The 11,593-nt window shown below is 36.7% G+C and overlaps 1 protein-coding gene across 3 annotated transcripts in view; it reads right to left on the bottom strand.

The window, feature by feature from the left end:
- Positions 1 to 6,728: 6,728 nt before the first annotated feature.
- ADGRG6 (adhesion G protein-coupled receptor G6) overlaps positions 6,729 to 11,593 on the bottom strand; it is a 130,598-nt gene continuing 125,733 nt past the window's right edge. For 2 of the 3 annotated variants that reach the window (XM_063096558.1, XM_063096560.1), the window contains 2 exons: positions 10,015 to 10,060; positions 7,433 to 7,507 (listed from right to left, as the gene is read on the bottom strand). In XM_063096558.1, the coding sequence (XP_062952628.1) occupies positions 10,047 to 10,060 (14 nt within the window). In that variant the 3' untranslated portion in view covers positions 7,433 to 7,507; positions 10,015 to 10,046. Of the gene's footprint in view, positions 7,508 to 10,014; positions 10,061 to 11,593 lie in introns of all 3 variants that reach the window. The other variant, XM_063096557.1, reaches the window with a different exon arrangement.

Raw genomic sequence — 11,593 nt, 5'->3', positions numbered from 1 at the left:
TACAAGCAGAGCACAGAGGATTTTTAGGGTAGAGAAACTACTCCATATGTACTCTACCACTATAATCATGGGTAAGGTCATTATACATTGATCCACACCCATAGAACATCCAACACCGAGAGTGAATGATAATTTGAGCTGTGGACTTTAGATCATAATGACGTGTCAATGTAGGTTCATCACTTGTAACAAGTGGACCACTCTGGTGGGCAATGTTGATAATGCGGGAGGCTGTGCATGTGTGGGCACAGGGGGTGTATGGGAAATCTCTGTGTCTTCCTCTCAATTTTTCTTTTAACCTAAAACTTCTCTGAAAAAATAAAGTCTCAAAAAGCAAACTATAGTAACATTAAAAAAATGGCTGCTTGATGACCAAGGCCATCATCCCTTTGTCCCAGATCCCCCAAAGTCTGGCTGCACCCCTGGCTGCTGGGATCCAGGAGGACACTCTGTGCTCTTACATAAATTCCCTAATACTGAGGTCAGCTTGAGCCATAAAAGAGTTCCCAAAACAATTGCTCAAAAGCAGGTTTTTCTAATTATTTATCTCAGACTTGAACCTAGTTCCTTTTTCTATAGCATTAAAAAAGATTTACAGTTAATATCAAACTGGTGTATTTTTGTTCTTATCCCACTTTTCTGTGTCATATGAGGCAACATACAGCAAATGGGGTAAAGTGTCTTGAATAGCATAATAAAAATAGCATTAAAAACACAGGTTTTTTTTTTCTTTTGCTTTGTATTTCTAGTCTATGTTCTTGCAAACCCACCAAAATCCAAGGTAATTTGATATCTGTTTTTCTAAAATGAAAATGTACGTGGACCAGGTAAACTACGAATTTCAATTTCATTAAAGAAACTTTAACCAAGAACCTGTTATGTGGCTAGGCACTAAGCTATGGCTTATGAAAATGATGATTATAAACATAATCCAGTGCATTCAACTTTAATATAACAAATTCACTCAGTAGAAAGGACACACACACATGAAATTTAAAAAAAAAATCCCTACAAGTTGTCTAAGTGCTCTAGACATTGCAGGAACGTAATATTTACTTCTGTTCAGTGTTATTGGAGACAATGCATGAGCTTTATTTGGGCAGCGCTGATTACATTTCAGATCTTTAGAGATAATCCAAGTAGTCCTTGATTTAAAATAGTTTCAAATGTGTCAGATCCAGCAGCTGTGCTGGGCAGTGAACTTTTTACAGTAAGGCTGTGTGTTACATTTTGCAACCCCCAGAACCAACACAAAGTTGGAGTCACTTAGGATACTTGATTGATTGAGTTTTAGAATAATGAAGCAGGAACATACTCCAGTGTTCTCGAAGTCTTTCTTTGGCTCCTAGAGTATTTAAACTCTTTATTTTGTTTTGTTATTTTCCCATGCAGTATGAACCAGATACTACAAATATCAATATTAAATGTATTTATGAGAATATCAAATGTTTTATTCTAATTGAAATTTGAATTCATAAAAATCATGTTAATTAATTCAGAATGAAAATAAGCTAAGCCAAACAAAACATGTAATTTAAAAAATTCAAAAAATACAGAGTATATCTAAAGTTATTCATCACCCATTTACTTATAAGTGTTTAAAATATATCCTTGACCAATAAGGTCTGAGACTTTAGAATACTGTTTAGTTATGCCCTCAAAAGAAACTAGTTTTTCAAAACACAGCACATAAAAATATTTTAATGAAATCATTTGGTGACTGTACTTGTAAGACGTACTGTAAGGGCAAACATTACTCATTTACTTAATCTAATTTAGCTGAGGATTTGCATTCCCTGTAAGGTTGTTTCAAATCTTTTTAATTTTACCTAGGTCTGCATCCTGGTATCACCTCCCTTACAACCGTATAACACCCAGCAGGTGAAATATACCTTTAATTATTTTATTGATAAAAATCAGGAAACTCAACAAGCTTTCTCCACTACCTGTCCCTTTCTACCTCCTTGTCTCATCTAATAGCCTGTTTTTCGATCTCAGAAGAAAGACTGGCCTCTTCTTGTCGCAAGGACTGACCTCTCAACCCGAGTTTCTGTTCCTTTCTCCCCCTCACCTTCAGGATCCTGAACTATGAACCATCCACTCTTCTGGTGACTTCTGTTTTGCCTTCAAATACTGTGTTCCATCCGTAAGACAAAGGTAACTTCATAAGACACCTTTCTTTAACATTCATACTCCTTCAAATAACTAACCCACTCTTTCTTTTCTCCCTTTTCACATTTCCTGATATAGAAGCTTCATTTTTTCTTGAAAGGCTCACTTCCTTTCATAGCTCCTTCTAACCCCATGGCAACTGAAAACCACCAGGACTTCTGCTGCTGCTCTGAATACAGTGGGCTAGCACCTACCAAAACATGGGCTGCCTGCTACATTGAAGGCCTTGTGACAGCGTCACCACTTCTCTGAGACCTCTGATCCTCAGACACCGCTACTCAAATTGCCTTGTTGCTCTGTCGACCTCCCCAAAGGGCTCCTCCCTGTTCTGAGTCCAGTCCCTGTTCCTTCTAAGTATCTTGCCACAGTCACCTTCCTAAAGACACATTCAGGCGGGGTTCCTTCGCTGCCCAGAAGCCTTTATGCCTCTCTTGTGCCTGCTGATAAGGTCAAACCTCTGCAGCCAGACACTAGGGATTTTCACACGATGGCCATCATCCTTCTACAACTCTTTTCCACACCCTGCAATCAAGCCAAACTCAACTATTTCCCACTCATTGCTCTGGACTTTCCAATCCCCGTGCCTGGAATAACTTTCCTTACCCCCAGGAGAGGCCAATCTATCAGAACTTCAAAGACCAAATCATCACTAGTGTTTTGCTAGTCCAGAGTTTTGTCCAAAGCTCTGGAAGCTTTTGCCTGAATCTCAGGACATTTCTCCTGTCCTTGGATTACCTTCTTTCACAAGGCTGCCAGTCTTTGAAGGAGGCAGCTCGGTACGCTGATGTGGAAGTGTGAACGCAGAGTCAGATGGACGTGGGTCTGAGTCCTGTTCTTCCTTTCTCTATGGCCACAGGCAGGTCATGCATGATCGTTAGTTACCAATTTCCTCAAATGGAAGATTGGAATAACATTTTCTCATAGAATTTCAGTGAAAGTTACACAGGCCAGCAAGTGAGCATGTGGCCCCCAAACATAGTTATGGATTTGACAGGGTTTTTTTTTTTTTCTTTTTTCTATCAGATTCAAATTACTCAGTCAAGGATGGTAACAAAACATGTCTTCTTTTACTTTTTTTTTTTTTTTTTCCCAGACAGGCTATAGAATATAAATGCCAACATTTGAAAATTTCACATTTATTCTTGTTTTCATCTAGGGATGCAGAGAAAGAAAACAGTTAACACTATTCTTCCTTGAAATGAAGGGGAGGGAAGGGAAGGAAAGAGGAGAGAGAAAGGGAAAGAGGGAAGAAGTGAGAAAAGAAGTGAGGGGGAGAGGTATTTAATGCTTTTCTATGAGAGAAGTGGGATGTTACCCAACTGCAAACACAGAGGTGCTTCCAAAACACTATTTATTTATTTATTTATTTATTTATTTTTTAAATTTTATTTTGTCGATATACATTGTAGCTGATTAATGCTCCCCATCACCAAAACCTCCCTCCCTTCTCCCTCCTCCCCTCCCCCCTCCCCCCAACAATGTCCTTTCTGTTTGTTTGTTGTATCAACTTCAAATAATTGTGGTTGTTATATCTTCTTCCCCACCCTCCCCCCGGTTTGTGTGTGTGTGTGTGTGTATGTGTGTGTGTGAATTTATATATTAATTTTTAGCTCCCTCCAATAAGTGAGAACATGTGGTATTTCTCTTTCTGTGCCTGACTTGTTTCACTATTTACAAAGCCCAATTCCCTCAGATCTCAAAATACTATAAATACAGGTCAGCCTGTAAATCAAATAAGTGTCTCTCATCTTCTCCCCAAGCTTTCTGAATAACCTGCTCATGTATAACCTGCTCATAGGTGAGCCTCAAGCAACTGCTTGTCTGTTTTCTTAAAGTGGTTTGGCCACGACTTGGGAATGCTGGCTCAGAAGACCTGATTTAGTGCCTCACAACTTAGCCCTGGGCATACACTTTGCCGAGTGGGGCTGTGAGCCTAGTTGGGCCTTGGCACTCTGCAGAAAAGAGTTATACTAAATAACCACAGTAAACAGAAGTGAGGAGGTTCTTTTCTCATCAGGCAAGTGAAGTTGGCTAAAATGTGTCATTTTCTAAGCCTCCCACAATGCAAAAAGCAATATAAATATGAGAAAAATATCCCATGTCCTAGCTTCTACTTGTTACTGATTCGGTTTCCTTTTCGGAATGCTAAAGACTTTACCCCAAAAGAAACGTGCATTACTTTTAATCTGCCATAGAGGTTGGCTTTGCATCAGTCATCCTAAGAAATTCTAAGATCTTCAAAATGCATTATTCCCCAGTGAACTGGATCTTTGTAATATACTCATTCCTAGTGTTTTGGCAAAGTAGCCCCATGTCACTAGCTTAATTGGTGGCAGGTTATTTTCCAGTTGTCAAATAATCTTTTCCTACTTCAGAGTCAGAAATAGAAACATTCACTCAAAGAAACTGAGTAAGTTGGAACACGAACAACATAAGTATTTATTTGAAAAACATTTTCCATTTAAGTAAAATCAGCTATAGTAGCTTCTTACTGCTAATTCTAATTTGTACTCATAGCCCTTTAATTCATCAGATTCAAAGACATTGCTACAGAAAACTACTTCACAACGTATTTAGAAAAAATATATACAGTCTCCCTAATAGAAAGTTAATTAAAACAACAAAGCTAGGCAATATAAAGCTGAGATATGAAACAAATTGACATTTATAAACACAAATAAATAAATATGTACACAAGAGTCTATGCCAAAAATAAACAATGAAAATCTTTACAACATGAGTAATGGAGACAAGAATAAAATATACCTCAGGATTCTGAACTGAGAATCTAACACAACGTAGTTAAAAAAGAGGGGAGAAAAAGGAAAAAACAAAAAAACAGAAAGAGAGTCTAAATTGATACTATTTTCCATGGAAGGAGAAACTAAATTTTGGCTCCCACTAAACTCCCATCCCTCTGTTCTGATGGTACTAACTGAAGGTGAGAACTGGGAGCTTAGAACTGATGATAGAATTTGGCTCAGGCTTTTAAACCCATTTGCAAATGTTTCTAATTCAGCCGTTTCTTCATTTTTCTTCACCTGGTTATAGAAAATTTCTAAAGTGGATCTGACATTGTTGTCAAATACGAAAAAAAAAGTTTTCCCAGATCTGGATGAATATGAGTAGAAATCAAAAATAAAGCTGTTTTTGAAATTATATTTTTATTTACTAGGAACTAAGGAAGTACTGTGGGCAGAAGTCTCACAGTAGAAAGTAAATTAAAATCTATCATGAATATCTAAGGTTGGGACAGGAAAGCACATAAATATTCAGTGACTACTTAAGATTAGTTTTCATCTCTATGTAACCTTTGCCAAAATAAGCAGCCTGTTAATATATGCCTATAGAAAAGGATTTGGCTCTACTGTAGAGAATCTTAGTGACTTTAGGATGTACTGTTCTTTTCTGCTAAATACAACACTCCCCTGTGAGAGCCAGGCTGGGCAATGCTCATGTCTCCCAGGATGGTGTTCCAGGCTGCTGCAAAATGGAATGGCAATAAAACCCCACCACCTCATTATCTCATCATATGTTCAAGTGTGGCAAATAGCTTCATGATTGAAGCTCAGCAAAAGGTGAGAGATCCCTTGAGTTGCTGCATAGTCTGAAAGTCCTCCATGCCTTAGACTGAGAATGACCTACTTCCTGCACAGAGAGAAAGGCCCCCCGGTACTCAGTTCTGGTCTCTACCTTTAAGCAAACTGGCTCTCCCAGAATGTCTTCTTTTCTCATCACATATGCTTCTACCTACCAGAACCTCATACTTTCCAGATAACCCAGAGCAAAAGTAAAAGTACAGCATGCTCTGAGACCTAATTCTAAGAAACTGGATAGAACTCCATCCTCTAAGAACAATTAAAATGTGGTCTCCTATATATTCACTAGCAAGCATGCATTACTCAGGGTTGTCTGAGAGTTAGGTAGGCTGCTTAATATTATGTATGGCCTGTATGCAGCAGCCTGATCTATAAATAGAAATTCCATTTTTCTTGCCAGACCTCCTCAGGCTGTTATAAACTATAATTGAAGGACTTACGTACGAATAGTTTTTAGACTAGCAACTGTAGACCCACATATTTACAAATTTTGTGGACTGTTAGGAGTCATTCACATGTCTCAGTGTATACTCCTTGGAATGAACCCTTTCAATAGGCAATGTAAGAAGCTTACATTTGTGTGACTGGAAATGTCTTAAAGCCTCTAGGGCAAGGACAGGACCATAGAATCTCAACAGCGTCTCCTAAAAGGGAAAGACGATTGCACAAGCATGCCTAATGGAAACTCCCCTGCCTCCCACGAGCCTGTGTGCTCAGTTTACAGTAGACGAGCAAAAGCAGAGATTTAACAGGTTCATTCTTCAACAACTCCTGGGAGGTTCACATTAACAAAACGTCAGCACTAAACTTGATTTAAACGTATGAGATTAAATTACAATTAATGGTGATGCTTAATCCTTGTGCCTTGAATAGAATAAGTGAAATACTATAAATTTACATATTAACTAGATCAGCATTTTGGAAAAACTTTCTCTCTTAAGCATGCTGTGGTTCTGACAGTTAAACATTTGATATAATAAGAAAAAAAATCCTTTTTAATTTTGGGGTCAAACATTAAACATTCTTTTCTATATGTGATTAAAATTTCATTGACAAAACAAAAAGCTACTGTATTCATAGAAAGTAACACCCGGAGGGAACTTGTGGGCATTCAGAATAGTTACAAATATTAGTATGCTTTTTATTGTTGAGAAAGATGATGTATAAAATGGTAACATCCAAACCTAACCATTAGGTGGTGTATAAATGAGCTCTACGCTAGGTTTTGTCCTTAGCTTTGTCTCTCTCTTGTTCTCCAATTTTAATGTCTCCTCCTGAGTTCTGATTAGCCTGATTCAATTATATATTTTTAAAAATCTCCTGTGGCTACTGAGTCACATTGCTTTCAGTACTGAAGTTTTAGTAATGATGGAAACTCCTCCATGGAGGAAACTAAAAAGATAAATTCTGAATTTCACAAAAGCCTCCTTAAAATACTTTCCCCACATATATGCAGTTACCTAGGTAATAACACATTTACATCTGCTAGCTGTAGTTTTCATTGCTTGTAGATCTTCAATTTCTGCAGACTGATTCCTTTTTCTTATATTAAAAACATTAAAACTTTGTGCTGTGGCTGAAGGTGTCCGACATGATAATATTTTTATAGAAGTTATCTGAATGAGCATTGCAATAACCCTTGACCTTATCAATGACCTGATGCACAGGGATGATTGATGTTTGTTCTCCATCAGCATGGGTCAGTTTTGACAAGGACTTGTCCATGGAAGCATTTTCTGCAAGAAATGATATAAGAGATTAGGCTGGAAGATGAGCTGGTGACATACCTACAGGCCACCATCCTGTCCACTCTGTCCTGCACACTAAAAAGTACACAAAGAAAAGGAAGCTCTGGTTCTTTCTTAGGTTAGGGATAGGCAGCACTAAAATTTCATGTTTTTCTTCTTCAAAGTGCATTCCTAATATTCACTGAATGTCAATTTGCCTTCTAGTAATTTGTGTTGTGGTTTGTTATAAGAAATATTCATGTCAGTAGCATTTTTCAAAAAGCCAATGAATAAAATAATCTGAAAATCACTCCAAAAATATATGTACCAAGGAAGTAACCGATTATGTAACAAAGAAATTAAAATGTGCTGAAATATCTATGGAAGAAATGACATATCTAAGATATGTTTTCCAAACTACATAGGGAGGGGAAAATAGCTGGCTGTGAGTTGACGGGTACAGGAGATTCATTACACTATCCTCTCTACACTTTTTATATATGTTTGACACATTTTGTAATAAAAATTTTTATAAAAGTAAATTTAAAGGATTTTGGAGAATAAAAGTGAATGGAAATAAATGTGAAAGCATACATTGAACACATTTTCCCATTGTTTTTAGTTTGTTAAATGATTGGAATATATATAGCAAAAAGGGCATTTTGTATGTATTCATTTAACTATGGAAATCAAAATTCTCTTCATCAGAAATATTTTAATAGAAAATGATTTGTTTTTATTAACTATGCTACAGTGTCAGAATAATGTTATTGGTAACAGCAGTAGTAATGAGCAACTGATAGTAATAAAGAACGGCTAAATAAATTCCTGTTCTGAATTTTTCAGTATCACATATTTAAATATTTTTCACTAGACCTAAAGGCTTTATAGAATTGTCTCAGATAGTGCTCTAAAACTCACTTAAGTTCTATTATCTATAAATAGATATGTTTGTCTTCACGTGTCTTATGACTATCTTATAAGTACTTCCCTCTCCCAGTACACTTTGGGGAAAAATTCTACTCTCAGATTAACCAAATTACAGAGATTTTACATTGACAAAGGAGAAAATATGACCTTCTACAAAGTTTTCAATTCCCTACAGTCATATCTTCTATCTACTCAGTGGCAAAGGTAAAAACTATCCTGAAAAACTGCTTTTAGGAATCATGGCTCCAAAACTGGAATGTTCATTCCAGTCTTTTTATATTTAGAGTAAGTTGGACCCAGCATATGATATAACATTTAAAATCCATCAATAACTGGTAAAAGCCATCATCATGATATCTGTTGTGTTTGGAAACTATTCAAATTGCTCAACTATTGTCTTGTGTTGCAGCAGACACTAAATAACATGAAAGCTAAAATAAAAAAATGGTATCCTCATCCCACACTAAAGGAAGCAAGAGAACAGACGGTCATGGAAAGAATGGGCAGACTGGAGCATGGTAGGATGACTGAAGCATGTCCCAATGTTGGTGAGAAAAAAGCTCAAGGAGTATAATATAAGCCCTTCCCCCCCACCCCCAATTTGGCTCTCAGCAAGCTGATTGATTCTGTGCTTTCTTTCAGTTCATATATTCACCAGCCTTTGGTTTTCTGTTGGGGATTTTTCTGTTGACTTAAATATCCATAATGAATAGTTTGTGCTTGATGTTTTTAGAAAACCATACATCCTCAGAGATATGTCAAGGATATATTCATTCTGCTTCCTTGACAACTTCCAGGGGTATGTACTTTTAGAGATTTTGATCAACTCCATTCCAAAGATGTGATCCAATTTGGTGTGTCTTCACAGTCTAATAAAGTAAAATTCTAAAGAAGATGTATATATGTGTGTGTGTGTGTGTGTGTGTGTGTGTGTGTGTGTGTGTGTGTGTGTGTGTATCACACATATAGAAGTACATACACACACACACAAACACACACACACACACACACGTATGCACTATTCCCAGTCTTCTGGTTAGATATTATTACATTATGGGTAATACAGATTTTGATTATAGCTACAAGTCTGAAAACCAGGGGCTAGGGAAATGAACTATTATTTGACCTATGCTGAAATTTCAAGCAGGTAAAAATCTTCACAAAGCAGGCTTTGTGAATTGACAATTTCTCCTTTAAAGACTTCTATGAATGTACCATGACATATCCAGTAATCCATAAGAGCAGTGTACAAGTAAGGAATTTCATATCCTTCTCTCAAATACTGCTTTTTGTCATTTTTGTCATTACTCTACACAATATGTGACCCACTCACTCCAGAGCATGGTACATTTCCTAGAAGGAGCAGCTTGCAGACACCCCATGCAGAGAAGAGCCACACAGCACACAATCGTTGGAAATTTCATAAATTCCAGCTCAATGCAGGAATGTCATTGTGCTAGCTGAAAAGTATTGTAAAGGACAAGCCGTTTTGCTGGTGCAGCAAGAATCTTAGCTTAATCCATGCAAATATTCTCTTTATTACCTTGCAAAAATTTCATGCATTCAAAAAGGTAATGAAGATTTACCTGAATGATCCACTTTTGTTGAAGGAATGCTCTTAGGAGACATTATCTATACCATAAACATATGAATGTCTAGATCAATTCCAAGAAATAAACCAACTGGATATCCATGATGATATGCAGCAACCTTTTGCATACCCCGAGTGATCACCAGTATACCAGCTGTCCCACTGAGAACTGGCTAGTAGCCAAGGGCTATTTGAAGTCAATTAATGACAAACCATTTATTATAACATAGAAGTATATTTATTATACCATCGAAGTAGTGTCATATAGCTAACTATACCTCAGGCTACTTGACAATAACTCATTTATCCCCAATGGATTTTTGTTAAGGGAAACAGAAAAACAATGCATTCTTTAAAAGAATAAAAACCACAACATTTTGTAATAGTGAAGTCTGTGTTTGGTACCTCCATTTCTACATTTCCTCTTATCTTCTAGTAAGTTCTCCCAGGATCTGACAGCCCTTTCTTTCCTTGATACTCCCAAAATGCCCCATGTTCCAAATTATCTACCTTGTTATCTTTTCTCCCCTTTTAAGAGTAGCATTTCTTCAGGTTAGCTATTCTTAGCTGTGTTAACAGGAAAATTCAATTGATCTACTTCCTATTCATTTATAACTGACTGATAATGCACTAATTATATGAATTTTAGAAGGGGAGGTAAAATGAGTATCTAATTTTAAGTTTGGTTAAATAAAGTGAAAAAAAATCATTCATTATAAGTAAAACATTTTGTGCCAAGGAACTACCAAGTAGGTAGAATAATCTACCTTAGAATATATACTTGTCACCAATTTCCTTACACAGATATTTTCAAGCAGGGGTGTACAGACCTTCTAATTTTAGGCAAAATTGTGTATATGACTCGAAGTCTGCATCTTATTCTGGTCAAGAATGTGTGGCTTTCATTTGATCCCCCCCCCAAAAAGTCCTTGACGCCAAGAAACTTTAAGAAGGAACTGCTGTCCTAAGCTGCTCCAAGTTCTAAGATATTTCTCTAATTAATTTTGAAATTAACAAACTCTCTAAACAGTCAAACTTTTCTTCATAGTATTATCATGAATCCCAGGCAGTGGCCACATCAGTGGCTAGACATAGAAGATGGTGCAAACAGGGACATGAGTAAGGACTCAAATGTACACAGCAGTCATTTGTACTTCAAGTGTTTGCAATATGAACAATTATGGACACATCGCCCGTCTTACTTCCTATTTACAAAAAGCCAAATCTTTTCTGTGCCAATCACCTCTGCTCATCTTTAATAGTTAAACAAATTAAAAATTAAAAAGTTATTTCCACTATTCTTTAGAAGCATCTATAATTAAGAAAGTGCTGTGTGCTGTGTTGACAGCTGTCTACCACAGGTTTAATTAGTACTTAAGAGTAGTAATTCTATTATTTCCCTTTGAATTATTAAAATATTACACCTTTTCACACCACCCGCTGACTATCATGTACTACAAATTATCCTTTATTTCCATGTTGTCATCAGGACTGTTCATACGCATGCTCAGTGTCAGAATGTGTGGTCACTGTAAATATGAAAAAAAACCCGATGTGAACAAAGACACAATATT

The sequence above is a fragment of the Cynocephalus volans genome, chromosome 5 (assembly GCF_027409185.1).
Source record: "Cynocephalus volans isolate mCynVol1 chromosome 5, mCynVol1.pri, whole genome shotgun sequence".
NCBI classification, from domain to species: Eukaryota; Metazoa; Chordata; class Mammalia; order Dermoptera; family Cynocephalidae; genus Cynocephalus; species Cynocephalus volans.
The sequence above is the reverse complement of the archived record's forward strand: the minus strand, read 5'-3'. Positions and strand labels throughout refer to the sequence as shown.